The following is an 18,318-nucleotide window of genomic DNA, read 5'->3' as shown; positions in this document are numbered from 1 at the left end:
AAGGAGGGAGAGGGATGGGGAGAGGGGAGGAGAGAAAAAGAGAAGAGATTTCCTGGCCTAATTCAATCTGTGAGGCCATGCATAAAGAAACCATAGAGCAGTAATCTCTCTCTCTCTCTCTTTCTTTTTGACAGGCAGAGTGGACAGTGAGAGAGAGAGAGAGAGACAGAGAGAAAGGTCTTCCTTTGCCGTTGGTTCACCCTCCAATGGCCGCCGCGGCCGGCGCACTGTGGCCGGTGCACCGTGCCTATCCGAAGGCAGGAGCCAGGTGCTTCTCCTGGTTTCCCATGGGGTGCAGGGCCCAAGCACTTGGGCCATCCTCCACTGCACTCCCGGGCCACAGCAGAGAGCTGGCCTGGAAGAGGGACAACTGGGACAGAATCCGGCGCCCTGACCGGGACTAGAACCCAGTGTGCTGGCGCCGCAAGGCAGATGATTAGCCTATTGAGCCGTGGCGCCGCCCTAAGCAGTAATCTCTCTATTATAGATTTGCTCTTCCTCAACTAGTAATACTGAAAATACTGAAAAAAGGGCAATCTAGACAGAGGTTAAACAGAGAAAATAAGAAATAATGGGGAAGGAAACAAGTTAAAACTATATGCAGGGCCAATATTAAAATAAACAAAGAAAGTACAACTAACCCATAGGACAATATGAAACAACAATGTATGCTTCTTCGTTTATTTATCTATTTGAAAGGCAGAGTTAAAAGAGAAGGAGAAAGAGAGAGAGAGAATCTTGTATTTGCTGATTCATTTTTCAAATGGCGACAAGGACCAGGGCTAAGCCAGGCTAAAGTTGGGAGTCAGGAGCTTCATCCAGGTCTCCCACCTGAGTGCAGCTGCCCAATCAGTTGGGCCATCCTCCACTGCCTTCCCAGGCACATTAGCAGAGAGCTGGATTCAAAGTGGAGCAGTTGGGATTTGAACAGGAATCAAAATGGATGCTGATGGGGGGGGGGGGGGCGTGGAAGCTATTGTAATCCATAAGCTGTACTTTGGAAATTTATGTTCATTAAATAAAATAAAAATAAAAATAAAAACAGGATGCTGGCACCACAGACTTTGTCTTAACCTGTTTCGCCACAGCATTGATCCCCTTATGCTTTTTCTCCATGAATAAATGAGACAGACCACTATTTGTTCAAATACAAGTAAGGACATTGGCAAGAATCTGGACTTAAACAATGAGTTTCTCCTATATTTAGCAAGTTAAAAAATTAGCTTTAAAAGAAAAAAGAAACACTATAAAATGAAAAATAAAACAGGAGAAGAGAACAATCCAACATGGGAAGCAGGATACACAGCAGACTCATAGAATGGCAGATGTCCTAGACAGCACTCTGGCCTCAGAATCAGCCCTTAAGGCATTCGGATCTGGCTAAAAAGCCCATGAGAATACTTCAGGCATGGAAAGCCAAGACACTCTGGCACAAAAGAAAAAAAAATCTAAATGAAAGATCTCTGTGAGTGAGATCCCAGTGGAAAGAATGGGCCATCAAAGAAGGAGGTACCTTTCTCTGAAGAGAGGAGAGAACTTCCACTTTGACTATGGCCTTGTCTAAATAAGATTGGAGTTGGCAAACTCAAGAGGCTTCTATAGCCTTGGCAGCTCATGACAAGAGTCTCGGGTGATTACTGATGTCATAAATAAGAGTGTCAATTGTTAAATCAACAACAGGAGTCACTGTGCACTTACTCCCCATGTAGGATCTCTGTCCTTAATGTGTTGTACTGTGTGAATTAACAGTATAGCTAGTACTCAAACAGTACTTTATACTTTGTGTTTCTGTGTGGGTGCAAGCTGTTTAAATCTTTACTTAGTATATACTAAATTGATCTTCTGTATATAAAAATAATTGAAAATGAATCTTGATGAAGAATGGGATGGGAGAGGGAATGGGAGATGGGATGGTTGCAGGTGGGAGGGTGGTTATGGGGGGAAAAGGCTGCTATATCCCAAAAGTTGTACTTTGGAAATTTATATTTATTAAATAAAAGTTAAAAAACAAACAGAGCAGAATAGGTCTTCTCAAATCTTGGCAGTGGCCATCCAAGCACACTGTTGGAGAGGAGAGGGCAGAGGAGGCAAAGAAAGGGTATAGGGGAAGAGCTCTCACTCTGCCATGAAACTGTGGCTTTAGAAATAAAAGCATCTAGCTCTCAAAAATGTCATTCCTTGTATGAAATTATAGTAATTATAGATGTTCTTTTTAATGGCCTCACTTTTCAAGATATTAACTTGACAAGCCTCTATTCTTATAAAATGCCTTAAAGATATTTTTCAAATGTCTTTGATTTTGAATCACAAATTTTAGAAACCCATGGGTTAACAGACAGATAATAGATAGTAATTGCTCCACAAAGCAGTAATAGAGTAACTCCTGGATACCTAGGAAAAACTAAGCATCACTCACAGAGCTCAAGGTCAAAATGCTTCAACAAGGAGTGGGCATTTGGTTTAGCAGTTAAAATACCCACATCCCCTATCATCAAGTGCTTCCTACCAATGCAGACCCTGGGAGGCAGCAGGTGACAGTTCAAATAGTTGAGTCCCTGCCACTCACGAGGAGACCTTTGAGTTCCTGGTCCCAGCTGAGCCCTAGTGGTTGTGAGTATTTGAGAAGTGAACCAGCAGATGGGAGCTCTGCTTCAACAGCAAGAAAGAATATAAGAAAATGGATATTACTTCCATTCCAACAAACCAACTATTGTTTTACCTAATTTGTTTATCTTGATTAGAGTTTCTGAGTGGCCATTAAGAATAAAAACATCAGTTCATTTCACAAGTTGTAAACTTCACAGCTGGTAATCCTCTTTCTACCCTCACAAATGGAAATAAGATAATCAAGGTAAAGGATTAAGAAAGCTGCACAAAGTTTATTGAGTGCATACATCCCAGACCTCTTGCTAAACTTAAGAAAATCCCTGGAAACAAATCATAATTGGGGCTGGCACTGTAGCATACCAGGTAAAGTTGCCACCTGCATCACCAGCATCCTAAACGGACACTGGTTGGAGTCTTGGCTGCTCCACTTCCTATCCAGCTCTCTGCTAATGTGCCTGGGAAAGCATCAGAGGATGGCCCAAGTGCTTGGGCCCCTGCACCCATGTGGGAGACCCAGAAGATGCTCCTTGGCTCCCCACTTTGGCCTGGCCCAGCCTGGTCATTGAGGCTACAGGAGGAATGAGTCAGTGGATGGAAGAGTACTCTCTGTAACTCTGCCTTTAAACTAGATACATAAATCTTTTTTAAAAAATTGATCATTTTGCATACTGTTCCACTTTCAGACACAATTTACCCAAGAGTCACACACTGAAGAAGACAGTTTTAGAGGCAAAGGAACATACCAACTGTCATGATACCAGGCTTAAACTGAGCAAGGGAGGTGGTGGTTTTTATCAAAAAAATTTCCCAATCCCCTAATGTGCTTGCTATGAAAGAGTTCCAGATACAAGAGATAAAGATCTCCTCGGCCTGGAAGGATCTCCTCCTCTAAGCAGCCTACTCCTTCTTACACATGGATGCCTGAGAGATGATTTTCTAGAGGTACAATGATGTGAAAGACTGGGATGCACTCTGTTTATATCAAAACCAATGCTTTCCAAATATGCCAGATGATTACATAAGAATAACCTAGGAAAGCTAAAAATACGGATTCCTGTGCTCCACTTGCAGATACCAATTCAGAAGATCTGAGGAGAAGCCTAAAAAATCTGTATTTTAAAAGTACTCAGGGAGCTGGCACTGTGGCACAGCAGGTAAAGCTGCTGCCTGCAGTACTGGCATCCCATATGGATGAAACCCAGCCGGTTTTATCTGGCTGCTCCACTTCTAATCCAGCTCTCAGGAAAGCAGTAGAAGATGGCCCAAGTTCTTGGGCCCCTGCACCCACGTGGGAGACACAGAAGAAGCTCCTGGCTCCTGGCTTTAATCAGCTCAGCTCCGGCTGTTGCAGCCAGTTAGGGAGTGAACCAGCAGATGGAAGACCTTTCTTTCTCTCTGCGTCTCCTTCTCTCTCTGTGTAACTGACTTTCAAAGAAATAAATAAATCTTAAAAAAAAAAAAAAAAGTACTCAAGGAGCTGGCACTGTGGCGTAGTAAAGCTGTTGCCTGCAATCGTGGCATCCCATATGGGTGACAGTTCAAGTCCTCGCTGCTCCACTTCTAATTCAGCTCCCTGCTAATATGCCTGGGAAAGCACTGGGAGGTGGCCCAAGTCCTTGGGTCCCTGCACTCATGTGGGAGAAGCCCCTGCCTCCTGGCTTCAGACTAAAAACTGGCCCAGCTCCAGCTGTTGTGGCCATTTGGGGGGTAAACCAGAGGATGGAAGATTTCTCTCTCTCTCTCCCCCCTCTCACTTTCCCTCTCTCTGTGTGTGTGTGTGTGTGTGTGTCCTTTCTCTGTAAACTGTGCCTTTCAAATAAATCTTTAAAAAAAAAAAGTGCTCAGACATTCCAACAAGCAGTCAAATTTTGGGAAACAGAGATCTAAGCTATCCGCACAAAGGTTAAAAATTTCATTACTTAATACAAGGGAAATTATAGTCAGTCAACAAAATGGACTACAACTGTAAAATTGAAGTAACAAATTATGGTGGTAACAAGTGGATCAGTTCATTCATGTACAGATGAAATATGGCTTTGAGGAGCCACAGATACAGACATACATACTAAAAGGAAGAAAAGAATGAATAAAAATGGGGCCAGGCTGTGGTACAGCAGATTAATACTGGGACACCAGCATCCCATTATCAGAGTGCCACTTCCAATCCAACTCCCTGCCAGTGTGCCTGGGAAAACAACCAATGATGACCCAAGTACTTGAGCCCCTGCCACCCACGTGGGAGACTGGGATGGAGTTCCTGGCTCTTGGCTTTGGTTTGGCACAACCCTGGCTGATGCAACCATTTGGGGAGCAACCCAACAGATGGAAGACCTTTCTCTGTCTCTCCTTCTCTCCCTATCACTCTACCTTTCAAATATGTAAAATAAGTCTTAAAAAAAAGAATGAATGAAAGTGAACATGTGGCTAACTGAACTGATGAATAAAAAGGAGACTAGCCAAAAGCTGGGAAGAACACAAGAAAAATAAATAACAAAACCAAAGAAAAAAGAGTAGTCAGCGAAGTTAACAGGCGGTGAATAAAATTCTGAAAAGGGAGACCCAAGATGGCAGAATAGGGTATAGCCACACTAAATTAAGCTGCTCTGGGATATTAAAAGAACAGAGCAGGGACTATCTTTCCGGGGATCTGACTGACGTAAATTTTCAGCAAAGAAGTGGGGAAAAAAAAAAGCACAAAGACTGCATGGGACCAGAGGAGACAGAGACATGGCTGCATCCAGTTGTACAACACAGCCAGCTGCCAACAGTGGCTGCCATCTTACCATGCCAAGGTAGGAAGAAATCGCTGTGTGCCCCGCCACTCATAGTTTTAGCTGAGAGGGAATTCCACACTCACCTACTGACTTATACTTTAGTCTGGCGAGATGACTGGGATCTGAGCAACAGCTGGGCTTGGAGCAGGGATGCCGCCTTGTTTCCTTCCCCTCCCCCACTCCTGCAGAGTATTATACTTGGCAGCGAAAAGTTAACACAGCACACCTCTGTTCTCCTATCAGTATCATAGTCAGAGTTAGGACAACATGTGGGGCAAAGGACAAATCCTTGGCATCCTGCAACTGTGGGATTTTTTGGGCATTAGCCCCAAAGCTATGCTTACCCACTCTGTGTAAGCAAGGGGGATTCACCTTAGTATCTGGGGGTTAACACCAGAAACAGCCCCTAAAAAATCTGTTCCCACTCTGGGAGATCTGGATAATGACCCTGCTGTACCCTACAACACCAGTACTGTAACAAGCTGGTTTTTTTTTTTTTTTTGTAAAGATTTATTTATTTGAAAGAGAGTTACATACAGAATCAGAGAGAGAAAGAGAGACAGAGGGAGATCTTCTACCTGCTGGCTCATTCCCGAAATGGTCTTAATGACCAGGGCTGGGCCAGGCCAAAGTCAGGAGCCAGGAGCTTCTTCTGGATCTCACATGGGATGCAGGAGCCCAGGGACTTGGGCCATCTTCTGTGCCCTTCTCAAGCACATTAGCAGAGAGCTGGATCAGAAGTGGAGCAGCAGGGACTCGAACTGGTACCCATATGGGATGCCAGCACTGTAGGCCACAGCTTACTGTGTCACAGCCCTGGCCCCAAACAATTCGTTCTAAGTTTCTTGGTGCCACTGGAATCTACCCGGTGGAAACAGGGAGGGATCTACCTGCATTCCACCTCCCTGGACTCATGCCCTCCAGAATAAAAATCTCCTGTATACCTAGTAGTTGTCTTGTAGGACTGAAACAGGGTTGAGTTCTTATCCCCTAGTCCTAGAACTAGGGCTATTGGCATTATAAGCCATTGTACCACCTGGACTCACCTAGCAGAACCACCAGAGGATGGGTCCATGTGTATCACATAGTCCTAGAGCCATAGTAATTGGTGTCACAAGCCCCGGCATCACTCAGGCTTGCAGTAGGACAAGGGGGCAGCTACCATTGTCCCCCTCAACACCAAGAATAAGGCCCTGGCTATCACATTTGCCAGAAGACTGACACTGAACTCATCAGAATTATTCATCTTAAAGCCACACTTCTATACCTACAAACTGCAGCAGACTAGTCCATGGTATCATTTATAGACATGGCCAACATTAAGACAAAAGAGGGGCCGGCACTGTAACGTTGTGGGTAAAGCCACCATCTGCGGTGTCAGCATCCCATATGAGTGCTGGTTCAAGTCTTGGCTGCTCCACTTCCAACCCAGCTCTCTGCTATGACCCGTGAAAGCAGTGGAAGATGGCCCAAGTTCTTGGGCCCCTGCACCCCCATGGAAGACCTACAAGAAGCTCCTGGCTCCTGGCTTTGGATCGGCACAGTTCCAGCCATTGTATCCAATTGGGGAATGAACCAGAGGATGGAAGACCTCTGTCTCTCTCACTCTGCCTCTCTGTCTCTCTCTGTGTAAATCTGACTTTCAAATAAATAAATAAATCTTTAAAAAGAAATCATGCAAGAGCCTACAATCCTGGGTTAACCTAGAACCAAAGCCAAAGCAACAATCCAAACACACGATACAAAAAGAAAAATACAAACCTATATCCTTAATGAATACAGATACAAAGAGCCTCAACAAAATACTAGAAAATTGAATCCAAAACTACATCAAAAAGATGATACATCACCATCAAGTGGGATTTATCCCAGAAATGCAAGAGTGGTTCAACATTCACAAATCCATGTCATAAATCACATCAATAGAATGAAGAGCAAAAACGATATGGTCATCTAAAGATGCAGAGATAACATCTGAAAATATCTGATATCCCCTCATGATATAAAAGAAAACTCTCCACAAAACAGATATACAAGAATCATTCCTCAAACTTATAAAAGCTATATATGACAAAACAACAGCCAATATCACATTGAATGGGAAAATCTGAAAGCACTTCCCCTCAGATCTGGAACAAGACAAGGAGGTTCACTTTTGCCACTCCTATTCAATATAGTACTGGAAGATTTAGTGAGAGCAATTAGAGAGGAGAAAGAACTAAAGAAGGTCAAAATTGGAAAACAGGAAGTCAAATTATCCATGTTTGCTGATGACACGATATTGAATGTAGAAAAACCTACATATTCCACTAAAAAGCTGTTAGAATTGATGAACCAATTCAGGAAAGTTGCAGATTATAAAATAAACATACGTACAAAAAACAGGTTTTTTGTATGCTAATCATGAACTCAGAGAAAGAGAAATCAAGAAAGAACTCCTATTCCCAACAGATACACAAAAAGATCAAATATTTAAAAAAGTCATATATTTAGGAGTAAATTTAACCAAAGAAGTGAAAGATCTCTACAATGAAATTATCCAACACTGATGAAAAATCATCAAGGAAACAAACAAACAAAAAAGATATTCCCTGCTCACTGATTAAAAGATTCAATAGCATTAAAATGTTTATACTACCCAAAAGAATCTATAGATTCAATGCAATTCCTATCAAAATACCAATGACATTCTTTACAGAACTAGAAAAAACAATCCTAAAATCCATATGCTATCACAAAAGACCCCAAATAGCCTAAGCAATCCTGAACAAAAAAAATCAAGCTGGAGGCATCACAATACCTGACTTCAAAGCACACTAAAAACCTATATAATTGCCGGCACCGCAGCTCAGTAGGCTAATCCTCTGCCTTGTGGCGCCGGCACACTGAGTTCTAGTCCCAGTCGGGGCACCGGATTCTTTCCTGGTTGCCCCTCTTCCAGGCCAGCTCTCTGCTGTGGCCTGGGAAGGCAGTGGAGGATGGCCCAAGTGCTTGGGCCCTGCACCCCATGGGAGACCAGGAGAAGCACCTGGCTCCCGCCTTCGGATCAGCACGGTGCGCCGGCTGCAGCGCGCCAGCCACTGCGGCCATTGGAGGGTGAACCAATGGCAAAGGAAGACCTTTCTCTCTGTCTCTCTCTCACTGTCCACTCTGCCTGTCCAAAAAAAAAAAAAAAAAAAAACCCAACTATATAATTGAAACAGCATGGTACTGGCATAAAAACCAATACACAAATCAATGGAATAGACTACAAAGTCCAGTAATTAATCCACAAATAGCCAATTGATTTTTGATGAAAGTATTCAGATTTTACAGTGGAATGAGGATAATCTCTTCAACAAATGGTGCTGGCAAAATTGGATTTATATATGTAGAAGAATTAAATTAGATCCCTACTTCTCGGCCAGCGCCGCGGCTCACTAGGCTAATCCTCCGCCTAGCGACGCCGGGTTCTAGTCCCGGTTGGGGCGCCGGATTCTGTCCCGGTTGCCCCTCTTCCAGGCCAGCTCTCTGCTGTGGCCAGGGAGTGCAGTGGAGGATGGCCCAGGTGCTTGGGCCCTGCACCCCATGGGAGACCAGGAAAAGCACCTGGCTCCTGGCTCCTGCCATCGGATCAGTGCGGTGCGCCGGCCGCAGAGTGCCGGCCGCGGCAGCCATTGGAGGGTGAACCAACGGCAAAAGGAAGCCCTTTCTCTCTGTCTCTCTCTCTCTCACTGTCCACTCTGCCTGTCAAAAAATTAAAAAAAAAAAAAAAGATCCCTACTTCTCACTTTATACAAAAATGAACTCAAGATGGATCAAAGAACTAAATTTAATACCTGAGACTTACTGGAAGAAAACATACGGGAAACACCCCAAGACATTGTCATAGGGGATGACTTCTTGGACAAGACCCCCAAAGCACAGGCAACAAAAGCAAAACTAAACAAATGGGACTATATCAAACTCAGAAGTTTTGCACAGCCAAGAAAACAATCAACAGAGTGAAGATACATCCAACAGAATGGGGGAAAAATCTGTAAATCATCTATCTGATAAAGGATTAATATCACAAATATATCAGCAACTTAAAAAGCTCAACAACAACAACAAAAAAACAACCAATCCAGCTAAGAAATGGGCAAAGCACTTCAACAGATAGTTCACAAAAGAACAAATACAAATGGCCAACATATATATGAAAAAATGTTCAACATCACCAGCCATCAGGGAAATGCAAATCAAAACCACAATGAGATATCACCTCACCCCTCTCAGAGTGGCTAAAATCTAAAACACAAGAGAGTTTCAAATGTTGGCAAGGATGTGGACAAAGGGGAACACTTATACACTCTTGGTGGGAATGTAAATTAGTGCAGCCACAGTGGAAAACAGTGTGGAGATTTCTTTTAAAAATTAAAAATACACTTGCCATTTGATCCATCAATCCCACTACTGGGGATGCACACTCAAAAAAGTTGAATACATGTATCAAAGAGATACCTGTACACCATGTCCATAGCAGCACTGTTCATGATAGCCAAAATTTGGAATCAATCAAGATGTCCATTATCACATGAATGGATACAGAAAATGTGGTGTGTGTATGTGTACAACAGAATATTTTTTCAGCTGCAAAAAAGAATGAAATTCTACCATTTGCAGCAAAATGGATGCAACAAGGGGACATCATGTAGAGTGAAATAAGCCTGACCCAAAGACAAATACCACATGTTCACCCTTACATGTAGGAGCTAACATTAAAAAAAGGGAAGAAAGAAAAGAGGAATTCTGTAAATATCAGTGTTGCTGCAAATATAGTTTTGCAAAACTTATTCTTGTAATTTTGTCAAACCAATGATTAAGAAGGTTATACTACTATAGTTTAAATGATCTTTGATTACTTTACAATTTACTCTATTTGGTTTCAAATGGTCATTTTTCCATTCAATATTGCTTAGAGCCATTTTTTATATTCCCATTAAACTACTATCTTTGTTTTTTACTTGTTAAACTTATTTGGCAAAATATTAAGACTTTTTACTTATATTACTTACAATACTTATATTACTTTGTAATATAAATATAAAATATATTATCTCAAAAACAAAAAAATTAATAAAGAGATTCAGAGGGAGAGTGGTAAGGAGAGAGGGAAAGGGAGGGAGGGAAGAAGAGAATAGAATACCATTATGTTCTTAGAATTGTATCTACAAATCACACTGAATCTATTAAAAAACTAATTAAAATTTTAAGAAAGTTTTAGAAAGCCAAAAAAGCCGAAATTCTGTAAAGTTTATGTTTACCATATTCTGTGTTGAGGCCCCATAATTTCACTTTATTAGCTTCATATTGGGCTTTTTTCTTTAACCGACAAGCTCTGTGAAAGGAAGGAATGATTAGTTCACTTTTCAAGTGACATTCAAAATATACTTCTTTTTGTTGCTGTCAGACATTTTCTACTAGCAAACAAAATAATCTCTGCCTACCGATATTTAGCAAGAAACTGAGTTGCCAAAAAAATACAATTCAATAATTTATCCAAATTTATATTTTTAATTTCAGTACACATTCAAAAGTCAAGCTATGACTAGTATACATGGGTTAGAGTAGTGAAAAAAAGGTAACAAACAAAAACTAATAATATCAAGTATTGTAGAGGATATGAAGTAAGCAGAATCCTCACAGGTTGTTGGTGAGAATGTAAAAAAGTACATATAGCTACTCTAGAAAACAGTTTGAAGGTTTCTCATAAAGTTAAAAATACACAACTGGGTTTTTATCCAAGAGAAATGAAAACTTATGTTCACACACACATCTGTAAGTGAATGTTCATGATGGTTTTATTCATAAATTGCCTAAAACTAGAAGCAAGCCAAATGCCCTTCAACTGGTGAATGGGCAACCTGTAGGATATCCCTGCAAAGGAATACTACTCAGTAATAAAAATAAATAATTCTTTGAAACAACAGATGAAATTCATTAAGTGAAAGCTAGACTCAAAAGGCTATAAACAGTCTATTTCATTTACATGACATTCTGGAAAAGGCAAAATGATAACGACAGAAACAATCATGATTGTGAGAGGCTAGGGTAGGAAAATGGGCTTGCTTTATCATTTGTTAAGGTGATGAGAAATCTTCCAAATTTTTACTGTAGTGGCAGCCATATGATTAGATGTTTGTCATAAAACATAAGAGTCATAAAAATGCACATCAGAAGGGATGAATTTTACCACTAGTAAGTTATACTTCAATAAATCTCACTTGCTAACAAAAGTAATCTTTTTCATTGTAAACAAACAAAAGTTTGCTAACAAAAGTAATCTTTTTCATATACTAGAATACACACTTGAATACATTCACTTCTCCACTCCTAAAAATTTCTTCTATAAAACATGTATATAATTCATTTTTATAGTATTATAAAAGAAAGATATGACCTTTGAAGGTCATCTTTTCTATAAAGTTATGTAGTGTCTAACCTCACCTCTTGGGCTTTATTCACATGAGTGAACATTATTAGCATTTACCTGGAAGCCAGCTTATTTTTTTCCTTCCTTGACCTTGGGCGGGCTGTTAAGGGAAGCTCACTGACTGGAGTCAGGTCACTAATCACCTTATTCAGCTTGCGCAGTTCATTGCCTATCTGGAGTAGTTTTTTAGGGTTTGGAGTCAGGTCTTCTACATCAGTTCTCCGTGACTTCTTTACTGCATATTTTCCTACCAACAGTTCAAAAGAAGTTTAAGTTAGGTCATTTTAATGAAATGCATTTTCCACAGCCACATTTTAAGTAACACTCCTCCTCACCCTGCAGCTGTAAGAAATGGTTCCAACCTTTTCCAACTGCTTAGCTACCTACCCCTGGGTTTCTAGCTTTAGTGGACAAATTCCCAACTATTTCCATGGTAGTACTAAATATCTCGAATCTCAGGATCAGAGGGCAAGTTTAACTGCACACAAAAATCAGGGATAGTGCACAACGTGTGGTAAGAAAGTTTGGAGATTTTACCCAAACCAATGTGTATTAGATCCTGGCACCGAAAATTTGTAAAACATACGTTAAGTTTTTGTGTTGGACTCAAAAATCCAACAAGTGGGGCCAGTGTTCCGACATATTGGGTAAAGCCACTGCCTGCAATGCCAGCATCCCAAATGGGCACCAGTTTGAGTTCCAGCTGCCTCACTTCTGATCCATCCAGTTCCCTGATAATGACCTGGGAAAAGCAGCAGCACATGGCCCTAGTCTCTGGGCCTCTGCTACCCACATGGGAGACCTGGAAGAAGCTTCCAGCTCCTGGCTTCTGCCTGGCCCAGTTCTGGATGTTACGGCCAGATGGGGAGTGAACCAGCAGATGGAGGATCTCTCTCTGTAACTCTGATTTTCAAATAAATAAATAAATCTTTAAAAGAAATCCAACAAATAAGGATCACCTTGTTTGAAAGCTTCTAAGAAGTGCTGAAAAATAACATTACAGAAAACTCAAGTGGTCTCAACCTAAGACTCCACAACAAAACGGATGGCTCTGCCCTCCAAACTTCTTCAGTATACCAAACAATTTCCATATTATATATCACATGCAACCTAGAATTATCTATTGGACTTATCTTTTCATTTCTGGTAGAAAATTGATATAAAGCAAAACCTTGATTATTATTCACTGAGAGTACAGTGCAGGCCCAGATGCCAACAGAAAGGAAAAAATGAGGCCTAAGTATACTTCAGATACAAGTCCTGTCCTTAAAAATGCTTAGCAATTCAAATCTGTAGCATGAGTGAATATTAAAAACTGTTTATGGAGAATCAAGCTTATTAGTACTTTCTCCTTTCTCATCTTTTTAGGTAAAGACAACATTTATGTACAAGAAAATCTACTTAATCACAGCATCCAGGTTCAAAATTCAAAATCTGATGCATCTGGGGCAGGTGTTTAATCAAGCAGTTGAGAAGCCTCTATCCTACACTGAAGTGCCTGGGTTCAATACCCATCTCCAACTCCTGACTCTAGCTTCTTGCTACTGCAGATCTTGGGAGGTAGCAGTGATGGTTCAAGTAGCTGAGTTCCTGCCACCCATGTGGAGACCTGGACTGTGACTCTTGGTTTTGACCCACCTCTCTCTCTCTCTCAAAAAAGTGACCTGCCTAGGATTATAAACCTCTTTCTTCCAATTCTGTCTCCTCATGTCTTTTCTTTCTACCCTTTGCTCCATAACTATTCTTTTTTTCACTTCCTCCCCTTTTCTTCCCACCACCATTTTAAATCCAATCTCCCCACATTTACATTTAGATCTGAGGATTGGACAAGAATGGAAAAGAGAGCTGCTAGAGCCCATTTGCCTTCTCCCCAGCTCTTCTGTTACAGTAACTGACAGGTCAGGAATAGCAACCTCCTTGCCATTTCCTGGATGAGTAAGTAGAGTAAGAAGGGACTAAAAGGGAAAAAGTGTTTACATGGTGCCTCCTCTCATGGTGCCTCCTCTCTTCTTAACTGATGGCTCTCAACACTGGTTAAAGCTATTTGTAAGTAAAGGGCAGTCATTTGCTAAGAACAGTTGAATAACTGGGCACATTAAGCACTATGGTGCAGTATCTCTATTTAAAGCAAAACTGAATTTTTTACTGCAATCCTCTCTTACCATGGTGTAAGCCATTCTTCTGATACATGTTACTTGGCAAGGTATCTCGGTTCCATTCAGATGGCCTCAGAATCCTCTCTTGCTGTGATGGTGTAAGTTGTTCACTATACTCCCAGAAGTACCTTCTTTTACCTCTCTTCCGAGAGGATATTGAAGTCATCTCTTTCAAGTCTTCTACAGAATCATTTTCAAAGCCTTAAAAAAAAAAGATTCCCTAATTTTTTAAGCTCCATAAATTTCAATAAGCCAATCAGGACAAACAAAATGATCCTTTTGTGTGTAACTTGACACATTTTATCTGAAGACACCATTGGCATGTCAAGGATAATAAAAGGGCCTATAAAATAACTATGTATATCTATAACTCAAAAAATAGTGATTAATAAACATAATGACACTGTATCTTTTTGTGTATCTTCAAATAGTACTGAGAAAACAAATATAGGCACAAGAGTGTTAAAATACTCTTATATAATGATACTAGACACTATACTGTGATTTTTAAATACATTCCTTTGAATATTTGTGCATCTGAAACATTCTAGGTAGAAAACTGTGTGCATTTCCAGGTGTCCTAGTTTTGTGAGACGGAACTATTTTCTTCCTATTTCCCACCCAACTACTTTTAGAAAAGTACAAAAAATAACAGTTCTCACAAACATTATCAAGTAAAAGTTTATATACCTGTTCGAGCTAATATTTTACTGGAAGCAATTTGCATTTACTTTACTTTTTAAGATGGGGGTATCTTCCGTACTAAAGGGAAGTTTCCGAAAATATTTAATTCTGAGCTAGAACTGTTGGTCAGATCCAATTCAAAATGAACTACGAACCTAAAATACTCTCCGAGAAGGATCACCTTAGACATACTCTACAGCACTAATGCTAGGTACGTGGGAGAATGGGAATGGGCCATGCACAGACACACAATTCCAACTCTAAGGCAGCCAGGAAGTATCAGGTAGCACTGAATTGACCAAGCAAATGACCATTTTTTTCTCCTTAAACATCTGAATTTTATAATTTTACCAAGTTTTTTTCAGAGTAAGAATCAATAAGGAATATATAGTCTACAATATAAATATATAATACAAATATGTATTCAGATATATCTATAAATATAAGTTAGATTATATCATAGAAAAGGCAAAACTATAGGAACATAGTGGCTGCCGGGGTTGAAGATGGATTAATGAAATGAGGGAATTTTGAGATACATCAAACTATTCTGTATCTTGATTCTGGTGGTGGTTAAAAGACTACATTGAAATTCATAGAGTTCATGTGTTGGAAATTTAATCCCCAAATTCATATGAGGGTGCTACAAAAAGCTCATGGAAAAGATGTTAATTTTTATGCAAAACGTTTTAAAATCAATGCATATTTGTTCATAATATGCATTTTCCACAAACTTTCTGAAGTGCCTTAGATGTTGCTGGTACGGTATTTGGAGGGTCATTAGAAATACATGAAGCAGTGAGGGCAGGCCTTCACGATGGCATTTGGTACTTTCTAAGAAAGGGAAGGGAGACTGAGCCAGCAGCTTGGTCTGTATCACCCTTTGCCATGTGATGATGCAGCCCTAAAGCTCCCACCAGATGCTGAGCAGAGCTGGTACCTCCAGGACTTTCCAGAACTATGAGCCAAATAACTTCTATTCTTTATAGAATACCCAGTCAGGTATTTCGTTACAGCAACAAAAAACAGACTAAGATATTTTGTGAAAACTAAACCTCAATAAGCTTAAAAAAAAAAAAGATTTGGAGAGAGTGATTTCTGAGCAACTGTTAGGACAAACTCTGTAGCACTGCTGGCATTAACAGTATGTAATTGTATTGTATATATGATACTTTAAAACAATATGCAGGGGGTTAGTGCTGTGGCGTAGTAGGTAAACCCAGCACCTGTAGTGCTGGCATCCCATATGGGCACCAGTTTGAGTCCCAGCTGGTCCACTTATGATCCAGCTCTCTGCTATGGCCTGGGTAAGCGGTAGAAGATGGCCCAAGTGCTTGGGCCCCAGCAACCATGTAGGAGACCTGGAAGAAGTTCCTGGCTCCTGGTTCCTGGCTCTGGATCAGTGCAGCTCAGGCCATTGACGCCAATTGGGCAGTGAACCAGCGGATGGAAGACCTCTCTCTCTCTCTCTCTCTCTCTCTCTCTCTGCCTCTCCTTTTCCCTCTGTGTAACTCTGATTTTCAAATAAAAAAATCAATTAAAAAAAAAACATATGGAAAGCAGTGTGACAGTGAGCTGTAAGTTCTAAAAATGATGCACAGAGGCTGAATCACAAATAATCTCTAGAAGGCTGTTTTTTAGAAACTGTGTTAGATATATAAAACAACAGCATTAGCCTATTGTGTTCATATTTCATTTTAAACTAAATGTTTTTATTTTGTTCCGGTTAACAATCCAGCTTTAGAAAAGGTGCAAGGGTTACAACATGTCACCAGAAATGGCCTTTTACAAAACACCCTTGTTCTATTAGGTTAAGCAAAATTACTGGCTCACAGATTGACTGGAAACACTTTAACCCCAAAAGATGCACCAACCAAAACAGTCATCTTCCTACCAATATAAAGAACTCATGTTCAACATTTAAGTCTACCCCAGCCCAAAACATGAAAGAGTATGTGGTTCATCCCCCTAGATACTCCAATAGACTCTTAGCAAGCAACTACATTTGCTTCTCCTCAGGTGGCCTGGGTTTCTGGCAAAACACTGTATCCCTCTTAGTGGCGGCCAGTGTTGTAGCACAGCAGGTTAAGCCATCAACTGTGACACTGGTATCCCATGTGGGCACCAGTTCGAGACCCAGTTGCTTCACTTCTGATCCAGCTCCTGGCTAATGTGCCTGGGAAAGCAACAGAAGATGGCCCAAGTACTTGGGCCTTTGCACATGTGGGAGACAGGGATGGAGTTCCAGGCTCCTGGATTCAGTCTTGGCCAGCCCAAGCCATTGTGGCCATTTGGGGAGTGAACCATTTATTGGAATATCTGTCTCTCCCTCTCTCTCTGTAACTCTGCCTTTTAAATAAACAAAACTTTTTTTAAAATTTCACTGGAAATTTCTAATAAATGGGTGAAAAAGAGGTTAGAAACCCTATTTACACTAAGTAACATTCCCATGAAAGGCTGACAAAATTTGGCAGAGCTGGGAGTGAGTCAGATCACAGGATGCAAGCATCTAGCTCCAAGTGTCTAACTAGCTAAACAGTCTGGATGGATTTACTTCTCATACTCACACAGTCCATGTCAACTCTGAAGAGTCATGAAACTTTTTATTTATTTTGTCCCACCCAAGTAGTTACTAGTCTTATTTACCTACATATGTTCAGTTTCTTTTCAAAAAACTATTTAAGAGCCAACAGTTTTCTAACATAACATTTTCCAATAGCATATACACTAAATTCACCATTACACACGTACAATGGACTTGTTGACTAAAACCATCCACCTTTCAATATGGAGACTAACCATGATCAAGTTAAATGCAGAAGAAGTCTCATTTCCAAATCATTAGGTCTACCATTTAGGGTCACTTAATATTTCTCAAAGTATGTTCTGAGCAACACTATTAAAATAAGATAGAGCTTTACTCCCAAGTGCATGCTGTGGTCAATGAAATTTGAAAAAAAACCTCTCATTTAAGGGGCCGGCGCTGTGGCGCTGTAGGTTAATCCTCCGCCTGCAGCACTGGCATCCCATAAGGGCGGCAGTTCTAGTCCCAGCTACTCCTCTTCCTAATCCAGCTCTCTGCTGTGGCCTGGGAAAGCAGTAGAAGATTGCCCAAGTGCTTGGGGCCCTGCATCCACATGGGAGACCAGCAAGAAGCTCCTGGCTCCTGGCTTTGGATCAGTGCAGCTCCGGCTATTGTGGGGGAGTGAACCAATTGAAGGAAGACCTTTCTGTCTCTCCCTCTCACTGTCTGTAACTCTATCTGTTAAATAAATAAATAAAATCTTTAAAACAAACAAACAAAAAATCCTCTCATTCTGAATCCCTCATTTGCCAAATCACAGTGCCAAATCACATCAACTTATTAAAAGAATGTGGGAAATCATAGCAGTAAGTTAACTCCACTCAACATTAAGTCACATAAAGCAAGGATCAAGTCTGTTCTGTTCATCTCTTCATAGCCAATACCTAATAGAAATAGGACACGATACAAAGCAGACACGCAAATTCTCTTTAACAAATCAATTATTTTATTTATTGAAACATTTCCCATGGAGCCTTTTCTCTTTTCTTTTTGCCTAAAAGATCACATATTGATCTAACTCATCCAAAGAAAATCAAAAAGGCTATCTTTACTGTCTAA

The 18,318-nt window shown here is 40.7% G+C and overlaps 1 protein-coding gene across 4 annotated transcripts in view; it reads right to left on the bottom strand.

Moving 5' to 3' along the window:
- CREBRF (CREB3 regulatory factor) overlaps positions 1–18,318 on the bottom strand; it is an 89,000-nt gene that overhangs the window by 23,258 nt on the left and 47,424 nt on the right. For all 4 annotated transcript variants that reach the window (XM_070076425.2, XM_008255394.5, XM_089336215.1 and 1 more), the window contains 3 exons: positions 13,998–14,192; positions 11,893–12,082; positions 10,667–10,740 (listed from right to left, as the gene is read on the bottom strand). In XM_070076425.2, coding sequence (XP_069932526.2) covers positions 10,667–10,740; positions 11,893–12,082; positions 13,998–14,192 — 459 coding nt within the window. The remainder of the gene's footprint in view (positions 1–10,666; positions 10,741–11,892; positions 12,083–13,997; positions 14,193–18,318) is intronic.

The sequence above is a fragment of the Oryctolagus cuniculus genome, chromosome 6 (genome assembly GCF_051225735.1).
Source record: "Oryctolagus cuniculus isolate XC-2025 breed Fujian yellow rabbit chromosome 6, ASM5122573v1, whole genome shotgun sequence".
NCBI lineage: Eukaryota > Metazoa > Chordata > Mammalia > Lagomorpha > Leporidae > Oryctolagus > Oryctolagus cuniculus.
Note: the sequence above shows the minus strand (reverse complement) of the source record. Positions and strands in the feature narration are given on the sequence as shown.